We start from the raw sequence: 12925 nt of genomic DNA, 5'->3' as shown, positions 1-12925 counted from the left end.
TAGAAACCTTCAGGCCCATAGGACACGCCCCCTGAAAACCAAACTCTTTAGACATCCTACCCCTAGGAAGAGGCCCCGCCCCTTAGACTCTGTCTCCCAGGCAACCAAATTTGTACCTTAGCCGCTAGATCCTTCCCCTTGATTAGGATCCACCCATCTAAGGATGGGCGGGCCGTAGATTGTCTCCTAGCGCTAGATTACATTCCGGTGCCAGGTGCTGTCACCCCCTCTGGGGATCCAACAGTGAACAAAATAACTCTTTAAGAAAACGAGTGGCTGGGCTGTGCCACCTTAGGCGGGGTGGTCCAGCAGGGAGGAGGTGGGGGGGTGCTTCTCTGCAGAGGTGGCATTTGATCTGAGACCAGAAGAGTGAGGAGGGGCCGGCCAGGTGGACACCTGGATGAGCCCAGGAGGGGAGGGAGGGGTGAGATGAGGTGGAGAGGTAAGCAGAGGTCACGGTACACAGACCCTGGTGGGCCGAGATGGGCATTTTACTGTGCTTTGTGGGCAATGGCAAGCAAGACTGTAAGTGTGAAGGGATGTGACCACTCTTGCACTTTCCGAGGGTCCCTCTGCCTGCTGAGTGGAAAAGGGACTGCAGGGGCAGAGTGAATGCAGCAGAGGCTACTGCAGTCCACCAGGAGAGGGGTGTGGGGGCCTGGGGCAGAGGGACGGACAGAACCAGGTGGGCCCAAGATGAATTCTGGAGGTGGAATGTGCGAGCGTGTGTTGTGTGTGCGCGTGCGTAATGGAAAGGGAGGAATGGGGGCGGGGCTGGGAACCGGTTGCGCGGTGCCGCTTTGTATTAAGACCAGAAAACGGAGAGAGAACAAGTTCGGGTGGAAGCTAGAGGGATCAGGAGTTCCATCTTGAGCTTCTTAAATTTGAGATGCTTGGGAGATTGGCATGCTCTAATAAGGCTGAAGATGTGCATATGCCACAGATAGGCACGAACCCTAGAGAAACTCATGTTCACCTGCACCAGGAGATTCATATAAGAACATTCACAGCAGCAAAATGTACAGCCCTGAACTCAGAACAACTCAAATGTCCACTGGTTTGGGCTGAATGTCTGTGTCACCCCAAATTCATATGTCAAAATCCTAATGCCGGGACTTCCCTGGTGGCACAGTGGTTAAGACTCCGCCTGCCAACGCAGGGGACACGGGTTCGAGCCCTGGTCCGGGAAGATCCCAAAAGCTGTGGAGCAACTAAGTCTGTGCACCACAACTACTGAGCCTGTGCTCTAGAGCCCGTGCACCGCAACTACTGAGGCCGCGTGCTGCAACTACTGAAGCCCGCGCACCTAGAGCTCATGCTCCGCGACAAGAGAAGCCACAGCAATGAGAAGCCTGCGCACCGCAACAAAGGGTAGCCCCCGCTCGCCGCAACTGGAGGAAGCCCGCGCGTAGCAACCGAGACCCAACACAGCCCAAAAATAAATAAATAAATAAATAAATGAATGAATAAATAAAAGAAATCCTAAGGCCCAATGTGATGGTACTTGGAGATGGAGCCTTTGGAAGGTGCTTAAGTCATGAGAGTGGAGCCCTTATGAATGGGATTAGTGCCTTTATAGAAGAGGCATCAGAGAAACCCCTAGCCCCTTCCACCAGGTAAGGGCACAGCAAGAAGGAACGCCTATGAACCAGAAAAAGGACCCTCACCAGAAGGTGACCGTGCTGGCACCTTGATCTTGGACTTCCCAGCTTCCAGAAGTGTGAGCAATAAATTTCTGTTGTTCATAAGCCACCTGGTCTGTGGTATTTTGTTATAGCAGCCCCAACAGATGAAGACATTCATCAACAATACAGTGGATAAATAAATGGTGGTATATTATGCCATGGAATACTATACAGCAAGAGAACGAATGAGTACAGATGCACAAAATTACATGAATGAAAGTTACAAAGAAGTTGACGCAAGAAACCAGGTGCAGAGAGTACCATTCCATTTCTATAACATTTAAGCAAGCAGAACTAAACTGTAGTATTGTTTAGGATGCCTTGTGGGTGTGAGCCATCTAGAAGAGCAAGGAAAACTTTTTTTTTTTCATAAAACTCACAACAGTGGAGTTGGATGGGTTAAGTTCGGGATGGGACATGGCGGAACCTCCTATGGGCTGTGGGGTGGCTGCCAACATTCCGTTTCTTAATCTGGTGATTATTTCATAATTATTTGTTAAATTGTGCGTTTTTAGCGTGCCCTTTTCATCTATACGTCTTCTATTTCACAAGGAAAAACATTTAAAGGAGGGAGATAAGTTTGGAGGCAAACAAGTAAGAGTTTGGCATTCAAGGAAGACATTTTTGCCTGGAGATCCACAATTGCCCATTTGAAAAGGCTCCAGGTCGGCCCCTGGGAACGCTCAACCTTGGAAATATTCCTCTCCACTCTGCCACCACTACACAGGAAGGGGGATCAGACTCACCCCTTTGGGGGAAAAAAAATCCTCCGCGTTGGAAAAACAAGACCTGCCTCCTTAGATATAGGTGCCGCCCCCAGGGACAAGACCTGCCCACTTGGAGACTGGCTCGGCCTCCAGAGCTGAGGGCCTGGAAAAGTGCCAGAGTTGTCATGGAGATGGCCGCCTGGCAGTGGGGTGATGAATAGGGACCTCCCGCCTACCTCACCTCCACTCTAATCCTTTCTCTTCTGAGAGGGTAGCACTAGGGACTCGTCCCCTTTCCCGAGTGTCTCAGTGCCAGGTGGTGGGCTGGACCTCGTCTCCAACTCGTGACACCGTGGCCGCATTTTATCAATGTGCTAATTGAGGCTCGAAGGCAGAGGGGGAGGATTTTACCCTGGGGGCGATCTCAACCGGTCCAGAGCATCAATTACTAGCCAGACGCTGCGACTCCGACGCCTCTGTGGGCAGAGCTGACTCTCACGCGCGGACAGGTGGAGCCAGCCACCCGCACCGCCCGCTCACTTGCGCTTCGCATCTCCCCACCACGTCAGTCTTCTCCCCTTCCAGGGCGCCCCCCACTCCAAAACCTGAGGCCCGAGTTCGCCTCACTCCTCCTCACCCTTCGTCCCTCTTTATTCACCCACAAATACTGCTTGATATGCGAGGCTTGCTGAGGGTAGAGCAGTTACACAGGCGAAGCCTGGAATATAAACTCCCTGGGAATTTATATTCCAGTGGAAGGGGAAATAGGCAAAATAGGAAAAGTAGCCTAATGTTTGCACTAAGTACAATGTTGAAAATCAGGGCAGAGCAAGGACTAGAGGGCGCCAGGAAAGCTATTTTATTTTTATTTATTTATTTATTGGCCGCACTGCGCAGTTTGTGGGATCTTAGTTCCGCCACCAGGGATGGAACCCATGGCCCCTGCGGTGGAAGCGCGGAGTCCTAACCACTGGACCGCCAGGGAATTCCCAGGAGGGTTGTTTTAGGTAACGTGAACGGGACAGGTGTCTCTGGGGACATCTGTAAGAAATGAGGGAAGTAAGGGAAACATTATGGAAACCTAGGAGAAGGACATTCCAGGCAGTGAACTGCACGTGCAAAGGCCCTGAGTCCGAAAGAGCAAAGAAGGCAGTGTGGATGGAGCAGAGTGAAGCAGAGGGAGAAAGACAGGAATCCGTGAAGGGAGCTTCCAGGGTTCAGACGGTAGGGCATGGGGTGCAGATGAGGAAGGTGGGGAGGAAGAGGTGAGAGCCACGGGACGGTGTTCAGCGCAGGAACGAAGTGATGTGATTTCTAGGTGCCGGAGACTGCACGCGAGGGAGGCGGGGGGCCGAAGCAGGGAAGCCAATGAGGAGGTGGAGGCGGTGGGAATGGCATCCAGGAGGGCAGCCCTGAGCCAATCAGCGCCAGGTCCCGCCCCCTGCCCGAGGCCGGCCCCGCCCAGGCCCCCCATCTCTCACCTGGACCCGGGCACCGCCTCCTTCCTGCTCCCCGCCTCGGTCTCCCCTGCATCCGGCCGGGCCTCCTCGCGGGTCCCACAGGAATTTCTCTAAAACACTAATCGGATCATGTGACTCTCCAGCTTAAAACCTTTTCAATGGCTTCTCAGTACACTCGGAATGCGTCCAGCATTCAGCCTGGACTAGGAGGCCGGACATAGTTGCTCGTGCAGCTCCGGCCTCTCTCCACCACACTGGCCGCCTTTGATGCCCCAATCCAAGGCCCCAAATCTCCCCCAGGACATGATCCCCACCTCCGCCCACGCCTACACACACATACAACACGCTGATCTCTCTGAAATTTCTTTCCCCTCACCCTCATTCCTGAATTCGTTTCTTTCTTTTATTTAGGAAAATATATATATTAAGGCTTCAAAATATAGACAATAAAATAATAACACACTCACACACCCTAGGTATATACTCAAAAGAACTGAAAACAGCCATTAAAACAAAAACTTATACGTAACAAATGTTCATAACAGTACTGCTCACGATAGCCAAAAGGTAGATACAACCCAAGGTCCATGAACAAACGAATGGATAAACAAAATACAGTATACCCATACAATGGAATATTATTCAGCCATAAAAAGGAATGAAGTGCTGCCACACGCTACAATGTGGATGAACCTTGAAAACATTATGCTAAGTGAAAGAAGCCAGTCATAAAAGACCACATACTAGATGACTTAATTGATATGAAATAGCCACAGAAGACAAACCCAAAGAGACAGAAAGACGATTATTGGTTGCCAGGAGATGGGGGGAGAAGGGAATGGGGAATGACAGATTAATGGATCCGGGTTTCTGTTTGGGGTGATGAAAAAGTTCTGGAACTAGATAGTGAAACTAGTGAATTTTTGTTTGTTTTTGTTTACTTTTGGCCGCCCTGCATGGCAGGAGGGATCTTAGTTCCCCTATCAGGGATCCAACCCATGCCCCCTGCAGTGGAAACGAAGAGTCCTAACCACTGCACAGCCAGGGAATTCCCCTCGAGAATGTACTTAATGACACTGAGTTGTACACTTCAAAATGGTTAAAATGGTAAATTTTATGTTACATGTATTTCAACAAATAAAAAGTATACACACACACACCCATATATTGACTACCAGTTTTATTAAAACATAAGAGATACACCTGACTCCATAGACCTCCCCCCCTCCAAGATCTGATTGCCTCTCCCTTCTCAAAGGTAACCCCTAACCCAAATTTGGTGCTTATTATTTCCATGGATGTGTTTAGACTTTTGCTCTATATGTGTATGTCCTTAAAAATGTAGTATTATTGACCAGACGTTTTTAAAAATCATGCTCCTCACCATCATTTCTCCCATCTCTTTGTGAAATGCAAAGACTTAGACTCACTACTTTGAAACCTCTCAGTACCTCACTTCACTGCTCTGTGAAATGGGAGAATGTTACCCACTTCTTAACGTAAGGAGGAACAAATGGGTTTGTATTTGTAAAGCACTTACAAGAGTCAGCTATCATTTATTTTCATTTTATTTATTTTTATTATCCCCCATCATTTGTTTCTTTTTCCTTTACTTTGTTAAGTATGAAACACATTCACGTGGTTTCAAATTCCGAAAGTACAAAAGGACAGAGTGTAGTAAGTTTCAGTCCTGGGAGTTAGAATGTTGCCAGTTTCTTCTCTCTCCTTCCAGTTCTCCCAGACACAACCCGCTGATAAGTGCAGATAGAACAGGCTGCAGGCTGTGCTCAACCTTCCATGTTTTCTCCGTTATCACTTGGAGCCTTTCCATGTTTTTACACAGTGAACTTCTTCATTCTTTTTTTTATGGACACATAGCGTTCCGCTGGGTGGATCAATCACGATTTATCACTCAAATCCCTGACCGATGGGCATGTAGCTCATTTCCTGCCTTTCGAAGTCATGCACAATACTGCAACAATTAACCTGGTACAGACACCATTTGTGGCATGTTTCTGAGTAGAACTATCAAGAATAGTGTCTGTGTTGGTATATGTCTCTCCCATTTCCATTTGCCTCCCTCTTCCCATTCCTAACCCTCGGCTTTCATCCTGCAGGTTTCAGCGGAAACATCGTTGCCTCCAGGAAGCCTTCAGGGATCACTCTCACTCAGTGCTGTCTCTGCTCCCTGTAATCCCACTGCATCCTGCTTCTGGCTTTAGAGCACACTCTCCAGGAGGGCCATTGGATCTGTGTCTGTCTGCCTCCTCCGCCAGACCCTGAGCTCCCTGTGGACAGGGTCCAGTGGCCTCTGCCTTTGCCACTGCAGCTCCAGCACCAAGGACAGAGCTAGAACATAGTAGGTGCTCAGTAAATATTGGTGGCTTAGGATCGAGTGAATACATGCTGCAAAATGAGTAACTGGTCTCTTAGGGTCAAGTGGATATACGCGGGGTTTATCACAGAGGAGACTGAGGCTCAGAGAAGGGAAAGTCGCTTGCTCAGGCAGCCACGTGAAGGCTGCAGTCAGGTTCCAGCCCAGATTGCGGGTACTTTCCCTGAAGCCTCTGTCACTGCCTCATTCATCTCCTTTCCCGGCCACCCCCCTCGCCCAACACAGTGCCTGGCACAGACAGGACCTGATAAATGTGTATTTGTTGAAGGAATGAATGAATATGTGTGTCTGTTGGGGAGGGGAGGAAGGGGGGCCGGACCCAGCCCCCTCCTCCCTCGGGGATCCCAGAGGACGGGGCCCCAGCCCCCTCCCCTTACAGGACCCAGGAGTCCAAGCCGCCCCCCGCCTCTCCGCCCCCTGGGTCCCCTCGTCCACCATCTTCCGGCTTCCCAGCCAGTCTTTCCTCTCTCAGGCTCGGACGAAAAGCCGGGTTTCCGGGGGGAAGGCTTAGGCGGTGACACCGAGCCCAGCCTCCTCCACCTCCCACCACGCTCGGGGCCCTCCCTCCCCGCCACCACCGTCCGCGCTCGGCCGGCCGCGGGGAAGGAAGAAAGGAGCAAAGGAGGCGGAGGTAAGAACCGGGCGCCCAGTCATCGGGGCCGAGCCCCAGGCCCCTGGGCTCAGAAAAATGCAAGGCCTCGACCCGCGGCCCCAGTTCTGCAGATCATGCCTGCGGGGAACCAAAGGCTGGGCCCAGCGGGGAGATCGGCCCCCCCCCCTTGGAGACCTAGGGCTCCCGACCCTCAGCAGCCTTCCTCGGGGGTCGGGGGGTGTGGTCCAGGGCCCTGGCCCTCAGCCTCCTCCTCGCTGGAGATTTCGAGCAGCTGGGCCCCCAGCCCCGTCCTCTCCCTTGTCTTTGGAGCTCAGCCCCCTCCCCCAGCCCTCTCCACCACTGGGACCCAGGAATCCATACCCACCACGTACAGAAGTCTAGAGGCTGGACCCCAGTCATCTCCCAACACCCCACCCCCAACCTCAGCACCCGGGATCTCGCCCCCTCCCTCCCTAGCCCCCTCCCTGCCCAAGAGTCTGAGCCCTCCTACTCCCGGCCTCTCCCAGACTCTGGCGACTGGGCACCCACACTCCATTTCCGGGGCCTCCCGATTTTGAATCCCACCCCCTCCACTCCGGCACCAAGGGCTGTTTCCCAGCCCCTCCCTATACGTTCCAGCGGGGCCCCTGGAGGAAAAGCAGTTCACTGACTTTGTCTGCCTCTGTCTCTTCTACTGTCTCTCTCTGTCTTGCTCTCCCTCCCTCCACCCTGCCATGGTTCCTCTGATCTCTGTGTTTGCACCATCTCTGCCTAAATCTCTTTGTTTTCTCTTCGTCTCTGTCTCTGCTGGGTGTCCCCATCTCTCTCTCCTGCTTTCTGCCTCTCACCATCCTTTCTGTTTCTCCTGGTCTCTGCCTCTCATCTCGGCCTTTTTCGTCTGTCTCTCCTTCCCTTGCCCGGCTAAATATCTGACCCTCTCTGCCTCTCCCTGTCTCTCTGTCTCCTTGTCTCTCTCTGCACACCCCCCACCCCCGCCAAATCTCCATCTCTTCCCTATCTCTTTACAGGCATGGATCCGCAGCCTCCTCCACCAGCCCAGGGCAGCCCACCTCACCGTGGCCGGGGCCGGGGTCGTGGCCGAGGCCGTGGTAGAGGCCGAGGCCGTGGCAGGGGGGGCGCTGGAGCTCCTCGGGCGCCCCTGCCCTGCCCCACATGTGGCCGCCTCTTCCGCTTCCCTTACTACCTCTCCCGGCACCGGCTGAGCCACTCGGGCCTGCGGCCCCACGCCTGCCCCCTGTGCCCCAAGGCCTTCCGCCGGCCTGCCCACCTCTCGCGCCACCTGCGTGGCCACGGGCCGCAGCCCCCGCTGCGCTGCGCCGCCTGCCCCCGCACCTTCCCTGAGCCTGCCCAGCTCAGGCGCCACCTGGCCCAGGAGCACGCGGGCGGCGGGGTCGAGCTGGCCATCGAGAGGGCAGCCAAGGAGGCGGCCGGGTCCGGCTGGAGCCCGCAGGACAAGGGCGCCGAGCAGCCCGCCTCTGCAGCAGCGGGCGCCGCGGAGGAGGAGGAGGCGGCGGCGCGGCCCGAGACGTGGTCCGCGGGGGAGCCGGCCACGCTGGCGGCCGCCACGAGCGCGGAGCCCCGCGAGTCGGAGGAGGAGGAGGCCGAGGCCGGGGCGGCGGAGCTGCGGGCCGAGCTGGCGCTGGCGGCCGGACGGCAGGAGGAGAAGCAGGTCCTGCTCCAGGCCGACTGGACGCTGCTGTGCTTGCGCTGCCGGGAAGCTTTCGCCACCAAGGGCGAGCTCAAAGCGCACCCGTGCCTGCGCCCCGAGGGCGAGCAGGAGGGCGAAGGGGGGCCCCCTCCCCGCCCCAAGCGCCACCAGTGCTCCATCTGCCTCAAGGCCTTCGCCAGGCCCTGGTCGCTGTCCCGCCACCGGCTGGTCCACTCCACCGACCGGCCCTTCGTGTGCACGGACTGCGGCCTGGCCTTCCGCCTCGCCTCCTACCTCCGCCAGCACCGTCGCGTCCACGGCGCGCTCAGCCTCCTGGCCCCGCTGCCCGCGGCGGGCAAGAAGGACGACAAGGTGTCGGGCGGACGGACCTCAGGGAAGGGGCCCGAGGGGGGCGAAGGGGCAGAGTGCGGGGGCGCCTCGGAGGGTGGAGAAGGCGGTCAGAACGGAGGGGATGCCGCCCCGGCCCGGCCCCCCGCCGGGGAGCCCCGATTCTGGTGCCCCGAGTGCGGCAAAGGTTTCCGGCGCCGGGCGCACTTGCGGCAGCACGGGGTGACCCACTCTGGGGCGCGGCCCTTCCAGTGCGTGCGCTGCCAGCGGGAGTTCAAGCGGCTGGCCGACCTGGCCCGCCACGCGCAGGTCCACGCGGGCGGCCCGGCCCCGCACCCCTGCCCGCACTGCTCGCGGCGCTTCTCGCGCGCCTACAGCCTCCTGCGCCACCAACGCTGCCACCGCGCCGAGCTGGAGAGGGCGGCCGCCGCGCAGCAGGCGCTCCAGGCCCAGGCCCCGCCGTCGCCTCCGCCGCCCCCGCCGCCCCCCGCTGGCCAGGAGGAGGAAGGGCTCCCGCTGCCCATCGCACACATCAAGGAGGAGCCGCCCTCCCCGGGGACCCCACCCCAGCCGGCGCCGGCACCCCCCGTCTTCCTCAGCGCCTCCTGTTTTGACAGCCAAGACCACTCAGCCTTCGAGATGGAGGAAGAAGAGATTGACAGCAAGGCTCACCTGCGCGGATTGGGGGGCCTGGCCTCCTGACCCGCACACCCATCCTCAGCCCCTCCGTTTGACCCCCCGGTTTGCAATATGGAGGAGGGAAGTTGAAGGCGAGGAACCTCCTCTGTGTACCCACCCCTCCCCTTCTAGCCCTCGACACTAAGGAGGGAGGAGGCTGGGCCGCCCCTCCCTCCCCATCGCCCACCCCCAGACCCCCCTGATGCTGGTTAGAAACTGCTCACCCCACTTCTGAAGGCAGGACGCTGATTCAGGAGGTGGAGGACACTGGCCAGAGGGATGGACACTGAGGAGGGGGGGCCCCCGGCCTGGCTGTCCCCCGTTACACACACTGGACACCATCACCTCTTTGGAACTGCCAGACCCTGGGGGGTTCCCCAGTGAGCAAAGGTCTGTCCCTGTCCCTTTGTCTGTCTGTGAATAAATGTGAGTTCGTGGAACTCGAGAGAGTGGGGCTGTCTGTGGGAGTGAGGGCTGCCTGAGGGCGTCTGGGTGAGCAGGGATGTGTCCACCAGGCTCGGAGCTTGGGTTCAGAGCGGGAAGGATGCAGATAAGCACATCAGGGACCATGGCGCTCTCAGCCAAGCAGGAAACTCACAAGAAACAGGAGTGGAGGAAGGCAAGCTGCCATCTGCCCTGGGCATCTTCAGGGATCCCTACGTGGAATCCCTGCTTGCGTTCATTCATCATTTACCAGGCGCAGTGCTAGGCCCCGAAGAAAGCCACACCATGAGGAGCTGGAATTGTAGCTCTGCACAGCCTAATACGGTTTAGCCACTAGCCCCTGGCAGCTGTTTCCACTTGAGAATAATATCAATACATTTACAATAAAATAATTAAAATGGAATAAGATTAAAAGTTCAGTTCCTTGGTCACACTGTTTCAAGTGTCCAGTATCCCCCTGTGGCTGGTGGTTATGCTGTTGGACAGCACAGATCTAGAACATTCCACGTCGCAGAAAGTTCCACTGGACCTTGCTGCCCTACGTAATAAACCAATCTGCAACGTAACATCAGGTATCGGTAAGGGCTTCCGAGAAAACTACAGGGCACTGTGAAAAGGGAGCCCGTGGGGAGGGCAGGGCCTCTGGGGAGATGACATCTGACCTTTTGACCTGACAAAGAACCAGGCGGAGGGGCGGGAAGAGCAGGGGCAAAGGCCATGTGTGAGGTGGTTGGGCGCAACATGTTTGAGAAACCGCAAGGAATTGGTGGTGGGTTGGGGAGCGTCATTTTCTACATATCCTCCAGGTGTGTGTGTGTGTGTGTGTGTGTGTGTGTGTGTGTGTGTGTGTGTGTGTGTGTGTGTGTGTGTGTGTGTGTGTGTGTGTTTAACCCATTTGTTTAGGTCCTAGTAGTGGTGGGGGTGGGGTGGGGAAGGATGTCTCCAAGCCAATCCTCCTCAAACGCCTTCTTTCCTCCCGTTGACGTCCTGCCTTCCCCACATCTCCCTTGCTCTATGCAGGTAATGACACTAACTACTTAGGTATCTTGACACCTGTAAGGCCAGGCCGGAGAGGGGTGACATCATGCTTGTTTTCCAGGGCAACAAACCGAGTCTTCGAGGCTCAGGAGGGAAGTTTGCTTCCCTGGTGTGATGAAACACAGGCAGAGGGAGGGCGGGAGGGAAGCTGGAAAGAGGACCGCTGAGAGTCAGGGAGGGGAGATGATGACCACCAGAGCTTTGCAGAAGTCCCTCTGTCCGAGAGGTAACGAGACACATCTTAGCCGAGCCCTTGGAACGGTGCCTGGCACGTAGGAAGCACTCAACACGTGCTAGCCTGTTTGATCAGCCCTGTGTTCACTATCACCCAGTGCTGGATGCTGCGGGCAAAGACCAGCTGAGCACCTGCCCTCATGGAGCTTACAGACCAGTGGGGAAGACGGATGAGAATCAAATATTGGCACAAATAAATGAGGGTTTCCAAATGAGCCAAGTTCTCCAATGCACTAGGTCCTACAAGAATCTGTAACTTAACCTTGGGTGTTGGGGAGAAGGGGGGCTGGGCTATGCTTTCCTCACAGGCCAGCCACCTCCCCACCGGCCCAGTAACCTTCAGAGGCTCCCTATTAGCACATCCCAATGTGGGCCAGAAAACTTTTCAGCACAGTCTCATGGACAAAACTCATTGAGGGAGGCGTTTATACAGCCCCATTTATAGAAGGGGCAAACTGAGGATTAAAGCTAAGAAGGCACTTGTCCTACTTCTGTGATCACTAATATGAATTGAGTCCTTCATATTAAAGGGTTACTTTGGGGAATTCCCTGGCGGTCCAGTGGTTAGGACTCCGCACTCTCACTGCCGAGGTCCCAGGTTTGATCTCTGATCTCTGGTCGCGGAACTAAGATCCCACAAGCCAGGCAGCGCAGCCAAAAAAAAAAAAAGGTTACTTTGTGGAAAGAGCTGAAGACAATGGTTGGCACCTGGGAGGAGGTCTTTGCTGTTGTTGCTTTGTTATTATTATTCTCCCAGGTTGCTATAAATATGATCTCAGGGAATCCTAGTTCTTGATGGGAAACATCCTCACCATTTTCCAGAGGTGGAAACAGCACTCAGAGCGGAAGTCTCTTGTCCAAAATCCCATACCTAGGAACTGGTGGGCACTGGATTTGAACCTAGGCTGGACCAGCTCCATGCCCTGAACCCTACATCAGGCTCATATGACCTTCACAATCAGCTCCCAGCCACACAACCCACCTTTCCAGCTCCCCCCGCACACACACACACATCCTGGTCTCCAAGCCCCAAGGCACCCCATGCCACTACAGGTTTGCCCACCACCTTCCGCCACCCCATACGCTTCCTCAACCTTGACATGCCACATCCGAAGAGAAACATTCCTAGAAAAAAATACAGAACTTATGGCAAGAAAAGGGCCTTAGAGATGGAGCCCAGTGCTCCCATTTTGCAGATAAGAAAACTGAGGCCCACGTACGTGGGACAGACACAGGAAATGGTAAAATAACCAAGTAATTCATATTATTATGAAGCAATAGTAGTGGTGTTCTTGAATCTAACTCTATTGCTTGTCTTCCCCTGTGGTGAGCATCTTACGTGGACGATCTCAACACACTTGTTAATAATAATACAAAACACATTTCTTGAGTATTTACCCTACATCTCTTTCTGAGGGGATTTACGTGGATTAGCTCACTTAATCTTCACAACAGGCATCATTAGATAGATACTATTATGGGCTCTGTTTTTTTCTTCTTAAGCAGCTTTGTTGAGGTATCGTTTACATTCCACAGAATTCACTCATTTTAAGTGTACCATTCAATAATTTTTAGTAAATTCACAGGATTGTGCAACTATCACCACAATCCAATTTTAGAACATTTCCATCACCCCAGTAAGATCTCTTGTGCTCATTAATCATCACGTCCCGTT

The 12925-nt window shown here is 54.8% G+C and overlaps 1 protein-coding gene across 1 annotated transcript; it reads left to right on the top strand.

The window, feature by feature from the left end:
• Positions 1–6765: 6765 nt before the first annotated feature.
• On the top strand, positions 6766–9974 carry ZNF579 (zinc finger protein 579). The gene is made up of 2 exons (XM_057534345.1): positions 6766–6878; positions 7868–9974. Exon 2 carries the CDS (start codon positions 7870–7872, stop codon positions 9556–9558), a length of 1689 nt encoding a protein of 562 aa, XP_057390328.1. The 5' UTR covers positions 6766–6878; positions 7868–7869; the 3' UTR covers positions 9559–9974.
• The last annotated feature ends 2951 nt before the right edge of the window (positions 9975–12925 follow it).

Source organism: Balaenoptera acutorostrata, chromosome 19 (genome assembly GCF_949987535.1).
Source record: "Balaenoptera acutorostrata chromosome 19, mBalAcu1.1, whole genome shotgun sequence".
Taxonomy (NCBI): domain Eukaryota; kingdom Metazoa; phylum Chordata; class Mammalia; order Artiodactyla; family Balaenopteridae; genus Balaenoptera; species Balaenoptera acutorostrata.
Note: the sequence above shows the minus strand (reverse complement) of the source record. Positions and strands in the feature narration are given on the sequence as shown.

Excerpts from the sequence above, each read along its gene's own strand:
- ZNF579 (XM_057534345.1), top strand. The coding sequence starts at position 7,870 with ATGGATCCGCAGCCTCCTCCACCAGCCCAGGGCAGCCCACCTCACCGT.